Below are 17,705 nucleotides of genomic sequence, written 5' to 3'. Positions count from 1 at the left end.
TGGGATGTGGAATTAAAATGTGTGACTACTGGGAGATCCTGCTTTCTCTGGCGGACAGAGCGTAGATGTTCAGCAAAGCGGTCTCCCAGTCTGCGTCGGGTCTCGCCAATATATAAGAGGCCACATCGGGAGCACCGGACGCAGTATATCACCCCAGCCGACTCACAGGTGAAGTGTTGCCTCACCTGGAAGGACTGTTTGGGGCCCTGAATGGTGGTAAGGGAGGAAGTGTAAGGGCATGTGTAGCACTTGTTCCGCTTACGCGGATAAGTGCCAGGAGGGAGATCAGTGGGGACGGATGGGGGGGACGAATGGACAAGGGAGTTGTGTAGGGAGCGATCCCTGCGGAATGCGGGGGGGGGGAGGAGGGAAAGATGTGCTTAGTGGTGGGATCCCGTTGGAGGTGGCAGAAGTTACGGAGAATAATATGTTGGACCCGAGTTTGGGAGTGGTTTCTGATGAGGTACTTGACACACACAGGACTGTGCCCCATTGTGTGGTGTGGAAGAGAAAGGGGAGTGAGGAGGGGGGGGCAGATCAGGAAGTGTTGCCCTTCCTGTGTCTACACACACGAGTGCAGTTAATAGTTTACTAAAGACATTGCTTTCTGTTAAAATGCCTTCTCTTATCTGAAACATTTGAGAATGATTCTCGGCTGTCTCTCAGCTGCAATAGTTCCCAGCTATCAAATTGAGCAGTTTGTTTGAGCCCCGTTTTAAGATAATTCCCCAAAGTACAGGGCTGACTTTGTTCTTCATTTCGGGTAAAGAAATTTGGATTAACTACAGACATTGGATCAAAATCTAAAATTGTAATTTTGGCACTAAATGCTCAGGTTCCTGTGCTCTTGGATTCTGCAGAGCGATAACCTGCGGTTTTATCGGAAGCAACTGCACTGAGTCATTGCTTTGCTCGAAGTCTAACCTGCTTCTCTTCGTAGATACATATCAGAAGTATATGTAAACACAAAATAGGCAGGATGTGCATTGAGTACAGAGAGCTGTTTCACTTGTGGATTTTTATCCGTCCTTTGATGTCTTTTTGGATAATCCTGTGCTGTGTTTTAGTTACCGCATCTCAAGAGGTCTGTTTAGTCTTTAAGTGACCTCCATGTTTGTACTGCAGCATCATAACTTTATAGTCTTGTGGCAGAGAACTCCGTGAGGTTACACAGTCTGTGCTTGTTTAAGGCCATTAGGATTTTGTGGTTAAACTCTGGTGCATCCTGCTTAAAGCAGTGTTGTCTCGTACGGGAACTGTTATTACACACGTTGACAAATGTGCTATTACAGTCCTCTGATATATTTCTGTTCACAGAAACAATTAGTGATTTATAGCCTTGGAGAATGGATCCGAGGCCCTGGAGGAAGTCTCTCTCCCCCCCCCCAGCTCAACTGGGGGCTGTTTAATATTGATGTGAGATGGATGGCAGTTGTGGCTTCTCAAAAAAAAAAGTTTAAATGTCAAGCAAAAAAAAATCTAAAGTTAATCTAAAGGAGAGAACTTCCTATTGAAAAGTAGAAGGGTTACACTGAGAAAAGCTCTTAACTTGCTGAAGCTTTCTCTGATCAGTGAATTCAGAATCAGTTTTAGTATCACCGGCATATGTCATGAAATCTGTTAACTTTGCAGCAGCAGTACAATGCGATACGTGATGATAGAGAAAAAGCTGTGAATTGCAGTAAATGTATGTATGTACTAAATAGTTAAATTAAAATGAGTAGTGCAAAAACAGAAATAAAAAGTAGTGTTCATGAGTTCAGTGACCATGTAGAAATCGGCTGGCAGAGGGGAAGAGGCTGTTCCTGAATCACTGAGTGTGTGTGCCTTCAGGCTTCTGTACCTCCTTTCCGATGGTAACAATGAGAAGAAGGCACCTTTGGGTGGTGGGTGTCCTCATGGATGCCACCTTTTTGAGGCACCACTCCTTGATGATGTCTTGGATACTATGGAGGCTAGAACCCACGATGGAGCTGACTAATTTAACAACTCTCTGCAGCTTGCTTCAATCTTGTGCATTACCTCCCCGCCCCCACCCCCGCCATACAAGACGGTGCTGCAGCCAGACAGAATGCACTCCGCGGTACATCTGTAGAAAGTTTCGAGCTTTTTAGCTGACTTGTCCAACTTGCTTAATCTCCTGATGAAGTATAGCCGCTGTCTTGCTTCCTTTATAGCTGCATCGACATGTTGGGACCTCGGAGACAGTAACACCCAGGAAATTAAAATTGCTCACTCTCTCCACTTCTGATCCCTCTATAAGGACTGGGGTGTGTTCCCTTGGAAAGGTTAAGTGAGCTGGGGCTTTTCTGTCTAGAATGAAAGATGATGGGAGGTGACCTGATTGAGTGTACAAGATGATTAGAGCCAGAGTCCCTTTCCCAGGGCAGAGATGGCTAATACACGAGGATATCAGTTCAAGTTAATTGGAGGAATGTTGAGGGGAGCTATCAGAGGTAGGTTTTAACGCAGAATGGTTGGTGTCTGGAATGAACCGCCAGGGATTGTGGTAGAGGTAGATATATTAGGCACATGGATATGGGCTGCATAGTGGGGAGAGTTAGATTGATCATGGAGAGGGTTAAAAACCTGGCAAAACATGACGGACCTGTACTGATTTGTTCTAGGAAACTGTATCCTCTGAGTCAGCATGGCTTTGTGAAGGGCAGATCGTGTCTAACAAGCCTGATAGAGTTCTTTGAGGAGGTGACCAGGCATATAGATGAGGGTAGTGCAGTGGATGCGATCTACATGGATTTTAGTAAGGCATTTGACAAGGTTCCACATGGTAGGCTTATTCAGAAAGTCAGAAGGCATGGGATAAAGAGAAGTTTGGCCAGGTGGACTCAGAATTGGCTTGCCTGGCAGAAAGCAGCGGGGTGGTGGAGGGAGTACATTCAGATTGGAGGGTTGTGACTTAATGGTGTCCCACAAGGACCAGTTCTGAGACCTTTACGTTTCGTGATTTTTATTAACGACCTGGATGTAGGGGTAGAAGGGTGGGTTGGCAAGTTTGCAGATGACACAAAAGTTTGGTGGTGTTGTGGATAGTGTAGAGGATTGTCAAAGATTGCAGAGAGACATTGATAGGATGCAGAAGTGGGCTGAGAAGTGGCAGATGGAGTTCAACCCGGAGAAGTGTGAGGTGGTACACTTTGGAAGGACGAACTCCAAGGCAGAGTACAAAGTAAATGGCAAGATACATAGTAGTGTGGAGGAGCAGAGGGATCTGGGTGTACATGTCCATAGGTCCCTGAAAGTTGCCTCACAGGTAGATAGTGTGGTTAAGAAAGCTTATGGAGTGTTAGCTTTCATAAGGCGAGAGATAGAGTTTAAGAGTTGCGGGGTAATGATGCAGCTCTATAAAACTCTGGTTAGGCCACACGTGGAGTACTGTGTCCAGTTCTAGTTGCCTCACTATAGGAAGGATGTGGAATCATTGGAAAGGGTACAGAGGAGATTTACCAGGATGCTGCCTGGTTTAGAGAGTATGCATTATGATCAGAGATTAAGGGAGCTAGGGCTTTACTGTCTGGAGAGAAGGAGGATGAGAGGGGACATGATAGAGGTATACATGATATTAAGAGAAATAGATAGAGTGGATAGCCAACGCCTCTTCCCCAGGGCACCACTGCTCAATACAAGTGGACATGGCTTTAAGGTAAGGGGTGGGAAGTTCAAGGGGGATATTAGAGGAAGGTTTTTTACTCAGAGAGTGGTTGGTGCGTGGAATGCACTGCCCAAGTCAGTGGTGGAGGCAGATACACTAGTGAAATTTAACAGACTACTAGACAGGTATATGGAGGAATTTAATGTGGGGGGTTATATGGGAGGCAGGATTTAAGGGTCGGCGCAACATTGTGGGCTGAAGGGCCTGTACTGTGCTGTACTGTTCCATGTTCTATAAATCTCAAGCCAAGTGGGTTCTTTTGATGACAGATTTTTCTAATAACCATGGAGTGAAATTAGCCTCAATTCATTTTCAGTTGATTTAAGGTAAATAGAAATACTGTGAAAGTTACTCTGTGGACTAGAACTAAAGGTTCACAGCTTTAGTTTAATCACAAACAAGAGAAAATCTGCAGATGCTGGAGATCCAAGCAACATAGAAAATGCTGGAGGAACTCAACAGGCTAGGCAGCATCTGTGGAAAAGAGTCGACGATTTGGACTGAGACCCTTCAGCAGGACATGTCAGTCCATGGGCTCCTCTACCGTCGTGATGAGGCCACACTGAGGTTGGAGGAGCAACACCTTGTATTCTATCTGGGTAGCCTCCAACCTGATGGCATGAACATTGATTTCTCAAACTTCTGGTAATGACCCGCTACAGTTCACCATTGGCCATCCCCTTTTCCCTCTCTGGCCTTATCTCCTTGGCTGCCCATTACCTCCCTCTGGTGCTCCTCCCCCTTTTTCTTCCATGACCTTTTGTCCTCTCCTATTAGATTACCTCCTTCTCCAGCTCTGCATTTCTCTCACCAATTTCCTAGCTCTTTACTTCAATACCCCGCCAGGTTTCACCTATCACCTTGTGTTTCTTCCTCCCCATCCCTCCACCCTCTAACTCTTGACTCACTTTTTTTTCTCCAGTCCTGCTAAAGGGTCAGCCCGAAACATCGACTGTTTACTCTTTCCGATAGATGCTGCCTGGCCTGCTGAGCTCCTTCAGCATTTTGTGTGTGTTGCACCTTTAGTTTAACCAGATTACCACTTGTAAGAAAAGTATTGCTGACGTTGTAGCTTGAAATATCCATCTACACTGATAAGAGAAGAGCAAACAAGAGCACTGATAGGAAAAGAGAAGAGCCTGAGACCTGCAGAGTCAGAAAGCAGTGCAGAGTGGAAGCAGGTCCTTTGGTCCACGCTGACTCTTTATTGACCACAAAGGAAATTACGGTGTCGCAGTAGCATTACAAGTGCACAGATATACAAATATTAGAAGAGAAATAAGAAGAAAAAAAAATAAGTTGCCTCAAACAGTCTAACAGGAGGGGTCTTCACTTCCTGGCTTAGGTTGACTCATTATCGAGCCTGATGGCCGAGGGTAAGAATGACCCTAGTCTGGTACAAAAAGTGCTCCTCTGTCCAGGTCCCATCGGCTTCCCAACTGCTTGACGTGTGGTTCTTGTTTGCAGCTTGGCAGTGTGTGGAGCGAGAGCTGAGGACCCAAATGTCAGGGAGTGAACGCGGACCTGTCCAGTACGTCGAGAAGAATCCCAATCCAAATTTGAACAGTAAGTAACGCCGGGTTGGCAAGCTGGGGGCTGAATCCACCTGCACAGCTTCAAAATCTTCCCTATAAGCCTCTCACTTTTCAATTGTCAATTACTTTTAGAAGTGTTATTCTTCTCCCTTTTGAGGTAGATAAGTTGCAAGGAGCAACAAGCAAGCTGCTGGAGGAGCTGTTGCATGTTGTCCAGCATCGATGGGTGGAAGAGGGCAGAGTGGAATTGTTGGCCTTTCAGGCAGAAACCCTGCGTCAGGTGGGACGGTAGCGTAGAGCTTTACAGTAGCTGCCAGCGATCACTGATTGCAGTCCAGTCCCTGCCGCTGTCCTTATGTAAGGAGTCTGTACGTTCTCTCCCACACTGCGTGGGTTCCCTCAAGTTTCCTCCCACAATCCTGGTTAGGGTCAGCAAGTTGTGGGCATGTTATAATGGTGCTGAGCAAGTGGCGACACTCTGGGCTGCCCAGCAAACGATGCATTTCACTCAGTTTTGATCTTTCTTGTGACAAATAAAGCTAGTGTTTTTTTTATATAAAAATTCCGCTTCCCCCTCCCCACTGATGCTGCTTAGTTCCTTCAGCAGATTGTTGTTCAACATCCCAGCATCTGCGATCTCTTATGTCGCTAAGTTTCAAAGTTTTAGCTGTAGTCCAACAATGATTATTATTCAAGCTTCAGAATACGTCTCAACACCAGGAATTTCCCGAAGCAAAGGGCTGGTTTCTTCTGTTAGGTTCTCATATGAATACATCTGGACCAGTTTGGCTTCATGGAAAGAGCAGCTGGCCACTGATGAAAGCCATTTTAAATTGTATTTGCCCTAGTGTTTTGGGTGGATGGTTCCAAGATGCTGTGCACAGTGATGAGCTCAAATGCAGTCATTGCTTTGTGGCAAATTTGCTTTTAAAAATCCCCGCCCTGTCAGGAGGGCTGAGTGTGCGTGGATAGCACTGAGGGTCACATCCCTACTTCAGGGACACGGATTCTTTGTCTACGGATGTGTCGAGTTCTCTGAAGAACACTAAACACTGAGACTGTATAGTTCAGCAGTATCTGCAGTTCTGTGATCTTCTGGGCAAGTAAACTGTACCACAACTCGCCTTTTCTCTCCACACAGACCCTGAGTGGTCTGAATGAATTTCCCACCTTGCGTTCTGCAGTTCCATCTGTTTGACAACTGATCAGACCACCGGCTGCAAAACTCACAATTGCACACAGCTTGCCAGCATACTTACAGGTTCCTGTTGCTTTCTGTGAGGAGTTTGTACGTTCCCCCCGTGACCACGTGGGTTTCTGCCTGGTGCTCAGGTTTCCTCTCACATCCTAAAGACACATGGGTCAGGGTTAGTAAATTGTGGGTGCTGGAAGCACGGCGACATTTGTGGACTGCCCCCCAGCACATCTTGGACTGTTTTGGTCTTAGATGCAAACAACCCATTTCACTGTACGTTTTGACGTAGATGTGACAAATAAAATCAATCCTTTATCTTTAAATTCTAGCTGCAAGTCCTTTAGTTCTTTGTGATAATAAACTGTGCTTCGAAGCTGAGCAAAGTCAACAGCATGCACGTTGGCAAGCAGTATGTAATTGTGGGTTTCTCAGCAGTTGGCCCGGAGGCTCTTAGGTGGTCTAATCAGTTGTAGACAGCTGGAACTGAGGAGCACAATGTGGGAAATTTATTCAGACCCTTTGGGATATGTGAAAAGAGAAACCATGAGCTGTGGTAGTTAGCTTGCCCAAAAGATCACAGCCAGTCTTGCATATTTGCAGATACTGCCTGAACAATATAGCACAGTGCTTTCCAAATGCTTTTTACATGTGTCATACAGAGATGGTTTGAAGAAAAAATCATTGTGAAAACACAAAACACTTTTCCTTCAGGCTTTCTGAACTATTCAATATCCAGCCCCTTCAGCAGCACTTCCAGGAGCTATGGGTGTTTATAAGATGGTGGATTCTTTTTTGTGATTATGGGCTTATCAGTCGATCTAAATTTGCTTATTGGCTGCCTTCCAAATAGGACCTTTAAAGAGCAAGCTGTGTAACCAGAACAGCAGCAAGAGAAGCAATCGCTGTAAATCTGAAACAGAAAGACTTGGTTTTGCAATTGTTTCCACCATCCATTTGTCTGTCATTGCCTTCTCTCAGAATACTTGTTACCACTCCCTCTCCTGCTCACACAGCTGCCGCTTTCCCAAGTCTCTGTGTTCCGTCTGTGGGCAGGGACAGGTGGGTGTTAGAGGAAATCCAGGAGGTAGTTTGGGAGGAGGCTCAGTCCTCCAGCTTGCCCAACAGGTTTGAGATTTTGCCCCCTGAGCAAATGGGAGTGGGGGCTGTTGGAAGGATGAGCAACCTATCTGAAACACTGTGGCTCAGGGAGCCACTCAGGAGGTGAGAGAGAAGAGAAATGTAGTTGTCTGTGAAGATGGTATAGTCAGGGGAATAGACGCAATTCTCTGGCTTGAGAATCCCGGAGGTTGTGCTGTCTGACTGGTGCCTGGGTTCGGGACATCTCATCTGACCTGCAGAGGAATTTGGAGTGGGCGGGGGGGGGGTGGCGCGCAGATCCATTTGATGTGGTCCATGTGGGTACTAATGATGTAGGTAGAACAGGAAAGAGATTCATCTGAGGGAATTTGGGCAGCTGCAGACTAAATTACAATGCAGAACCAAAAAGCTGATAATCTCAGGACTGTTACCTGAACCACAAGCAAATTGGCACAAGATAGAGAGCTAAATGCGTGACTCAAGTTTGGTGTGGGAGAAGTCTGAATTCAACAGACATTGGGAAGGAAAGAGCTGTTGTGATGGGACGGGTTCATGTGAACCATGCAAGGATCAGGATCCTGGTGAATCACATAACTAGGGCTGTGAATAGGGCTTTAAACTACATGGGTGGGTTCAGCAGCTTGGAAAAGTATGGATAATGCAAAAGGGAAGGAGAGTGCAGGAGAGGTGACTGAAGTCTCCAGGTTAGAAAGAGCTAAGAATTTACCTGCAGGTAATGTGGAAACAAATATGAGAATAGTGCTGGTGAATACAAGACTGAAGGTGTTATATTTGAGTACACATATACAAAACGAGGGAGATGAGTCTGTTGTACAATTAGAAATTTGCAAGTGTGATGTGGACATCAGAGCCGTGGCTGAAAGAAGATCACAGCTGGAAGCTAAACATCCTATCCAAAAGACACGAGGGGTCGTTCTTGGTAAAGAATGAAATTAAGTTCTTAGTAAGAAGTGACATAAGATCAGTAAATGTAGAATCCTTGTTGGTAGAGTAACATGTACAAAACGCTGGAGGAACTCGGCAGGTCAGAGAACGTCTACGGAAATGAATAAACAATAGATGTTTCGGGCTGAGACCCTTCATCAGGACAGGAAAGAAAGGGGGAAGAAGACGGGAGGAGGGGAAGATGTACACGCATGGTGAAGCCAGGTGGGGTAGGGGAGAGGGATGAAGTAAGCAGCTGGGAGGTGATGGGCGGAAAAGGTAATGGGCTGGAGAAGGAGGAAACTGATAGAAGAGGGTAGGCCATGGGATAAAGGGAAGGAGGACGGACACCGGGGTGGGGGTGGGGGCGCAATGATAGCCATATAAAGAGAAGAGGTAAGAGGGGAATTCAGATTGGGGATGGAAGAAGGGAGAAGGTCGATGGAGAAAAAATGCCGGAAAATAGAGAAATCAATGTTCATGCCATCAGGTTGGACTGAATATGAGGTGTTGCTCCTCCGCCCTGAGAGTGTCCTCATTGTGGCAGCAGAGGAGACGAGGACTAACAGAGATTCATAGAAAAGTGGGGCCCGTAAACAGGCCCTTTGGCCCATCTAGGCCATGCTGAAATCATTAAACTGCCTACTGCCATTGACCTGCACCAGGACCATAGCCTTCCATAACCTACCATCAATGTACCTGTCCAAACTTCTCTTAAATGTTGAAATTGAGCCTGCATCCACTGGCAGCTAATTCCACATTCTCATGACCCTCAGTGAAGACGTTTCCCCTCATGTTCCCCCTAAACCTTTCATCTTTCACCCTTAACCTGTGACCTCTGATTGTAGTCCCACCCACCCTCAGTGGAAAAAGCCTGCTTGCATTTATCCTGTCTATACCCATCATAATTTTGTATACCTCTAACAAGTCTCCTCTCTATCTTCTGCATTCTAAGGGATGAAGTCCTAATCTACTCAATTTTTCCTTATAACTCGGGTCCTCCAGACCCAGCAACATCCTTGTAAATTTTCTCTGTATTCTTTCAACCTTATTTACATTTTTCCTGTAGGTAGGTGACCAAAACTACGCATAATACTCCAAATTAGGTTCCATCAATACAACTTCAACATAACATCCCATCTCCTGAATTCAGTACATTAATTTATGAAGGCTTTTGTGCCAAAAGCTTTCTTTATGACCCCATCTACTTGTGTTGCCACTCTCAACGAATTATGGACCTGTATTCCCAGATCCCTTTGTTCTACCACACTCCTTAGTGCCCTGCTGCTTACTGTGTAAGAGCTCCCTTAGTTGGTTCTACCGAAGTGCAACACTTCCCTCTTGTATGCATTAAATTCCATCTGCCATTTTTCAGCCATTATTCCAGCTGATCCGGATCCCTCTGCTTTCTGTGATAGCACGACAAGACGCAGAAGACGTCCTGGTCATCCACTACACATAGTCTCATCTCCAGCCGTCTCAACTCTTGTCTTGCCACTGGATCCAGATGGGAATTGGGAAGAGAGAGTGAGGCTGACGCTGCGTGACTCTCCCTCACTTAAATCCAAATATAGTGCTAGTCTCGACACCATCATAAGCCGACTGGTGGCGTAGTGGCATCAGCGCTGGACTTTGGGGCAAGAGGTCCTGAGTTCGAATCTGGCTGGCTCCCTTGCACGCTTTCCATCCGTGCTGGGTTGAGTGTCGAGCTAGCAACGTGACCTCGTAAAAAGTACTAATGGTGTCGAGGTCTTCATCGATGACGATGGACGAACCTTACTGCGCCCCCAATCTTGGTGTGATCTGATCCAGTTAACCACATTATCAACTAGATCGTTGATATAGATGACACACAACACCGATCCCTACAGCACTCCGCTAGTCACAAACCTCCAGTCAGATAGGCAACCATCTTCTCCCACAAATGTTAACCTAGTTTACTACCTCATCCTGAATGCCAAGCCGCTGAACCTTCTTGACCAATCTCCCATGCAGGACTTTGTCAAATGCTCTGCTAGAATCCATGTAGACAATATCCACTGCCTTGCCTTCATCAACTTTCCTGGTAACTTCCTCAAAAAACTCTAAGATTGGTTAGACACAAAATAAGTGTATTGTTGTTACTGGTGTTGAGGAACCCAGGGATTTTGCAGAAGGACTTGGACAGATTGGGAGAACGGGCAAAGAAGTGGCAGATGGAATATGGTGTAGGTAGTGTATGACCGTGCACTTTGGTAGAAGGAATAAAGGCCTGAACTATTTTCTTGATAGTGTGTGCCTTTATTTTTTAAATGGGGAGAGAAGTCAGAAATCCAAGGTGTAAAGGGACTTGGGAGTCCTCGTGCAGGATTCCCTAGAAGTTAACTTGCAGGTTGAGTCAGTGGTGAGGAAGGCAAGTGTAATGTTAGCATTCTTTTCAAGAGGAATTTAAAAAAAAGCAAGAATATAATGCTGAGGCATTGTAAGGCATTGGTCAGACCATATTTGGAGTATTGTGATCAGTTTTGGGCCTCTTATCTAAGGAAGGATGTAGTGCTGTTTGAGGGAGTCCAAAGGAGGTATTTGTGAATGATCTGGGAATGAAAGGGTTAAGACTTGTGGATCATTTGATGTCTCATCTTGTACTCACTGGAGTTTAGAAGGATGAGGGGAATCTCATTGAAATCTACTGAATATTGGAAGGGCTGGATAGAGTAAAGAGGATGCTTTGATAGTGGGTGAGTTCAGGACCAGAGGACACAGCCTCAGAATAAAGGGATGCCCTTTTACTTTACTTTATAGTTTAGAACAGAGATGAAGAATTTCTTTATTCTGGTGAAACTGTGGAATTCATTGCATGTGAAGGCCAAGTTATTGAGTATATTTAAAAGGGACATTGAGATATGTATGACAACAAAGCTTACAGGGAGAAGGCAAGAGAATGGGGCTGAGAAGGACAATAAATCAGCCTTGATTGAATGGTGGGGGAGACTCGATGGGCTGAATGGCCTAATTCTATTCCTATGTGTCATGGCCTTATTTGGTTTTCAGATTTCACACCTGTCGATCTGAGTGACCTGCGGAAAAGGAGCTTGTCAGATGCTAAGAAATCTTAAGGGATATTGTTGGCTGTGTTTGATCTTTCCTTCGACATACCACTGGAGCTTCCGTTTTGAAGTACGTTTTCTTTCATCTTTGATTTGGAGAGGAATCCGGAACTGCCCACTCTCTTCCAGAAGAACGGACCGCCTGTCAGTTCCGTCCAACCAACGCGAGGATGCATGCGTTCAGCATGTCAACACAAGTTCGTCAACGGTGCTAATTTTGACTGATTTTTGCCCATCTCTCTCTCCACCACTGCTGTCAAGAACTATGCTCCATTTGATAAATTAAGGTCACGACTCACTCCTGTGTTTAAGAGGAGCATAATGTCCCTGGGAGGTACGCCTAAAACCGTGCACACTGGAATCAGGGTGTCTGGTATCCCCAGCTGCCAAGCTGGCTCTCCTGAACTGTCCTGTTTAGAGGTGGTGGGGTCGGAGGTTGGAAGAGTCAGTCTAGAAACCTTAATGACTAAGATTGGTTTATTTAAAAAAAGTTCCCATCTGCACAGTTCAAAGTTGGCATCGGACTTGGCAGCTGGTAAAACATACTGTCTGATATGCACAGAACCGGAACTAATGTGGGGGAAATAAAAGCCTGACTTAACTGACATGACTGAGAGCAATGAGCTGAAAGATGGGATTGTAACCTGCTTTTGTCGTACAGGCCACAAGTTCGAGCCATCTTTGTATTCCAGCGATTACTTTCAGATTAGTCTTAATTTAAAAAGAAATCATAGTGGAGTTTGGTGTGGGGGGGGTGGTGAGGGAGAGGAAGAGGGGCTTGAGTACAGCCGTGGGGAGGATAACCTTGTGTGTGTTTTTTTTGTAAACTTTTGTATTTCTACACTCCTCAACACATGACCAACATTGTCAGGGTGGCCGTGTGGAAACGTAGACGTGTCAGTGATGGCTCACCATGCTTGATACCTGATATCATCCCTTCCTCTGGTCTGCCATTGTGCGTAATCCAGGTATCACCGATTACACAGCAGGGCTTCCACTGACTCCTACAGGTGGGTTTGAATGCCCTCTATCATAGATATTCCGATGGAAAGTGGGTACTTAACTGCCCGGAAATGTGGGCAACTCTTAGGTGTCCTCTAGTTTCTAAGCAGTTTATGGCTCACTTTCCTTCAGTGCAACTTTTTTTATCAGAAGCTTCCAAAGTAAATTTTTTAACCCCTTCAGCTGCACCCCGGACACTAAAAAGGTGTGTGCTGTTAATTGTTTTTAACGTTGGCAACCTTGTCTAAGTGAAGAGTAACATGTTGAAAAGCTAATCTGTACTCCACTCTAATACGGACACATCCTTTTCAAACTGAAAGAATGGTGTTTGTTAGAAGAACTGTATAATTTAGCAATCTTCCTGATGTATAAGTGAGGGGGTATTGTAAATAAAACGTCACTTCATTTATGAGACCGTCTGTTCAAAGTAAATTGATTATCAAAGTATATGCAACCCTGAGATTCATTTTCTTGAGGACATTCAGTAGAACAAAGAAATACAATAGGATCATTGAAAAACTACATACAACGACTGACACCCCATGTGCATTGTGCCGTGTTGGATGACATGGGCGATCATGGTCTCATAATCATGATTGATCTTGGCAATTTTTTCTACAGAAGTGGCTTACCATTGCCTTCTGGGCAGTGTCTTTACAAGATGGGTGACCCCAGCCATTATCAATACTCCAGAGGTTGTCTGCCTGGTGTCAGTGGTCGCTTAACCAGGACTCGATGTGCACCAGCTGCTCGTACGACCATCCACCACCTGCTCCCATGGCTTCACGTGACCCTGACTTGTGGCAGACTTCCTGTAACTGTGCTCAGAGGGGCTGTGTACATGTTAAAGTTGTCATTGGTATGAAGGATCAGATAAGCCTGGTGAAGGTGATCAGTGGTTGAGCAGCATCTGCGGGTGGGGAGAAGGACCTATCAGGGATCTGAGTGCTCGAGCACAGCTTAGAAGTTCCTTCCCCACCCCCCCCAACAGAAGCTGTTCCACAAACGCAAGGTGCTTTCCTGCTCACTCACCCTCTGATGACAATGGAGAGAAGAGAGGAGAGAAGCCAGAACAAGGTGGGTGGAGAGGGAGGACTACCAGCTGGCCCATGATAGGTGAGAAGGAAAGTGGGTAATTACTCCACCACCCCACTTCTCTCTTCCATTCAGGTTACCATCTCATCCCTTCTCACATCCTCCTGATTCCCCTCCTTCCCTTTCTCCCATGGTCCACAATCCTCTCCTATTAGATTCCTTCTTCAGTCCTTTACCGTTTCTACCTGTCACCTCCCAGCTTCTCACTTCATTCCCCCTCACTTGGTTTCACCTGTCACCTGCTATTTTGTACTCCTTCCCCTCCCCCCACACTTTTTTACTCTGGCTTCTTTCCAGTCCTGATGAAGGGTCTCGGCCCAAAATGTTGGCTGTTTATTTCCCTGCCTGATTGAGTTCCTCCAACATTTTGTGCGTGTTGCACAAGATTTTCTGCATCTAAAGAATCTCTTGCGCTTAGGACAATATGAAAGTGGCTTCTACAGAAGAAATTTAGCTGAGCAGTTTACTGTTTCATCCCTTCTCACATCCTTCTGGTTCCCTTCCATTCCTTTAGCACAACACTTTACAGTACCAGTGTTTAATTTCCACTGCTGTCTCTAAGGAGTTTGTACCTTCTCCCTGTGACCGCATGGGTTTCCTCCCATTAGTTAGGAGGTTAATCGGTCATTGTTAATGGTCCCGTGATTAGGCTAGGATTAAATCGGGTTGCTGGGTGGCGCGACTCGAAGGGCTGGAGGACTTAGTGCAGTACCTCAATACATTTTTTAAAATCCATTTCACAGTGAAAGAAGGGTGTTTCACAGATTCTTAATCATCACTTCTGGAGACATGGAGTGTTAACTGCTGCTTTTTCCACAGTGCTGCCCGACCCACTGATTGTTCCCAATATTTTCTGCTTAATTTCAATTCATTCTACAACTTAAATCCTAGTGTGAAATGGACTGACTCTTGCAGCATTTAGCTTGTTGAACAGGGAGCAACCAGAGAGCAAGGTTACGATGACTGGATTCATTTTTGAAGCAAGATTTCATTGATTTCATTCGTCCTGATTAAGAAGGAATATTCCCATTTTCTCGTTCTTCAGTCTTATACCATTGAAGTTTTTATGTAGACAGGAGAGCAGACTGGCCCAACTTAATAGGGGGTCAGCACTTGTTGTGTTCAAAGTATGTATTGGGAAGAGGTTGGAGTTAATTGTTAAGGATGTGGTTTTGGGGTACTTAGGCTACGTCCACAGTACGCCGGATAATTTTGAAAACGCCGGTTTCAAGTAAAAACGACAGGCGTCCACACTAAGCATTTTTCAAAATATCTTCGTCCACATTAGACGGATATTTGGGCGAATCTCCTCCTACTGGGCATGCGCAGGACACACAGAAAACAAGCGAAGAGGAAACGGTATACCTGGTGCGCGTTTGTCCAGTTACAGAGTGGAGAAACTTAAAAGGAGTTGCTCTTGGCTCTCGCGCAGGAGGACTTAAAACTAAAAAAATCAAATACTGGGGCGTATGGAGGCAACTAACAGGGAGTTCACGAACAGTATGACCCGGCTGATGACGAACATTGAAAAACTGACTAACTCTGTTGCATTAATAAAGCATCTTGTTAAGTGTATAAAACTGACTGCATCAGTGTTATCTTGTATTTCCATACAATGTTACATTAGGTTGTTACACATCTATTGTCAGAGAAGTACTTGCATAAATAGGCAAACCACCTTGGTTCTGGCTTCTTGGTTTTTGGTTTTTGATCCTCCAAAATATTCCGCATGAAATTTAAACTCGAGGTGGCAGAGGGTGTTTTCTGTCCTTACCTTCATACAAGCAAGGACAGAAAACAGGGCAAAGTGAGTGTACTTATTTATTCAGTAAGCTATGAGTCAAAGTATTTGGTGAATACATTTCTAACTCTCCTGGCTTCAGTCTCATTGCCGTCTGTTCTGAAATTGTTAGATTCTGTGAAACGCAGAATCAAATATCGCTGCGATGATTGTACGCTCTAAACAATAAAATAGTAATAATAATAAGGATAAAAATAAGAATAAGAAAACAATGAAAGGCCGGGCTGTCGCCATCTGTTCCGGCACGTCATGACAGCGGTTTTAAAAAGCTCCGGTTACCCCGTACACTGCAACGGATATTAGGCGTTTTCAGATTTATTCACTCTGGAGACCGTTTCTGAAAATCTCCGTTTTCGAGGGATAAAAACGCTGGTTCAGTGTGGATGGAGGGTTAAAACGAAGAGAAAAAGCTTTGTTTTCAAAATTATCCGGCATAGTGTGGACATAGAGGCACTTGATAAAACAGGCCGTAGTCAGCATGGTTTCCTTAGGGAAAAATCTTGCCTGACAAATCTGTTGGAATTCTTTGAAGAAAAATAAATAAGCAGGATAGAGAAAGGAGAATTGGTGGATGTTGTGTACTTGGATTTTCAGAAGGCCTTTGACAATGTGCCACATATGAGGCTTCTTAACTAGTTTTGTCCCCATGGTATTACAGGAAAGATACTAGCACGGATAAAGCAGTGACTGGTTGGTGAAAACACAAGAGTGGGAATAAAGGGAGCCTTTTCTGGTTGGCTGCTGGTGACTAGTGGTGTTCCACAGGGGTCTGTGTTGGGACTGATCCTTTTTACGTTTTATGTCAGTGATTTGGATGACAAAATTGATGGCTTTGTGATGAAGTTTGCAGGTGATACAAAGGTAGGTGGAGAGAGAGGTAGTTTTGAGGAAGTAGAGGGGCTGCAGAAGGACTTAGACAGATTAGGAGAATGGGTAAAGAAGTGGCGGATGGAATACAATGTTGGGAAGTGCACAGTCATGCATTTTGGTAGAAGAAAAAGAAGTATGCTATTTTCAAAATGGAGAGAAAATTACAAAGTCTGAGGTGCAGTGGGACTTGTGAGACCTTGTGCAAGATTCCCTAAAGGTTAATTTGCACATTGAGTCAATGGTGAGAAAGGCAAATGCGACAAGAATATAACAGCAAAGATGTAACGTTGAGGCTTTATAAGGCACTGGTGAGGACTCATTTGGAGTATTGTGAGTAGTTCTGGGCCCCTTATCCAAGAAAGGATGTACTGACGTTGGAGAGGGTTCAAAGGAGGTTCATGAAAGTGATTCCAGAATTGAAAGGCTTGTCATATGAGGAGTGTTTGATGGTTCTGGGCCTCTACTCACTGGAATTCAGAAGAGTGAGTGGCCTCAGTGACCTCTGTTGAATGTTGAAAGGCCTCGATAGAGTGGATGTGGAAAAGATTCCTATGGATGGAGGAGTCCACGACCAGAGGACACAGTCTCAGGGTAGAGGGGCATCCTTTTAGAATGAAGCTGATGAGCAGTTCCTTTAGCCACAGGGAGTGGTGAATCTGTGGAATTTGTTTCCACAGGTGGTTGTGGAGGCCAAGTCATTGAGTATACTTAAGGCAGAGGTTGAGAGTTTCTTGTTTAGTCAGGGCATGAAGGGATACGGGGAGAAGGCAGGCTGAGAGAGAAAATGGATCAGCCATGATGAAATGGTGAGACAGACTCGATGGGCAAAATGGCCTAATTCTGCTCCTCTGTCTTGTGGGTGTGTGTGTTGTTCAAGGTTTCCTGCACCTGCATTGCAGAATCCCTTGTGACGGTGCCGGTTGCCTGCATTGCTGCGTGGGGAAGGCACCCGGGGCATTTTGAACTCCAGCCTCTGCGCAGCACCGGCCGCTGTGTGGAGTGGGGAATGGCCGGGGCGGTGAGCTCTCGGTAATGAACTCATTCACAAAACAGGTTTAACCAGCCACGTCGTCTTCAGGAGTTCCGGGCTGCATTGCCATCAAAAGCAAATACGACGGCATCGGTAGGTTTTGTAGTTTTGCTTTATCGATGGTTACGAGCCCTCTGCTAGAGGGACAGGCCAGAAGTGGATGGGAGTTTATTTTTTTTACAAAAGTTTATTAAACCAGCAAAACAGTGTACAATAATCAGTGCTTCATAAACAGTTTAAAATTAAAATATTATCTCTATCTGCAACAACTCGAGTCGTTCGGGGGACTCCATTGTGCCCGTAAGTACTGCGTGCCCCTTCACCAAGAACATGGGTACAGATGTAACCCTGAAAGAGGGGCAGGCAGTTGGCAGGGGA

At 45.3% G+C, this 17,705-nt stretch overlaps 1 protein-coding gene across 1 annotated transcript in view; it reads left to right on the top strand.

Annotated features, from left to right (window-relative positions):
- mcrip1 (MAPK regulated corepressor interacting protein 1) overlaps nucleotides 1–15,162 on the top strand; it is a 34,161-nt gene extending 18,999 nt beyond the window's left edge. Inside the window, exons 3-4 of the mRNA XM_063030589.1 lie at nucleotides 5,138–5,236; nucleotides 11,474–15,162. Of these exons, the coding sequence (XP_062886659.1) occupies nucleotides 5,138–5,236; nucleotides 11,474–11,538 (164 nt within the window). The 3' untranslated portion in view covers nucleotides 11,539–15,162. The remainder of the gene's footprint in view (nucleotides 1–5,137; nucleotides 5,237–11,473) is intronic.
- The last annotated feature ends 2,543 nt before the right edge of the window (nucleotides 15,163–17,705 follow it).

This window comes from Mobula hypostoma, chromosome 22 (assembly GCF_963921235.1).
Source record: "Mobula hypostoma chromosome 22, sMobHyp1.1, whole genome shotgun sequence".
Taxonomy (NCBI): domain Eukaryota; kingdom Metazoa; phylum Chordata; class Chondrichthyes; order Myliobatiformes; family Myliobatidae; genus Mobula; species Mobula hypostoma.
This window is presented reverse-complemented; position numbering and strand designations above follow the sequence as displayed.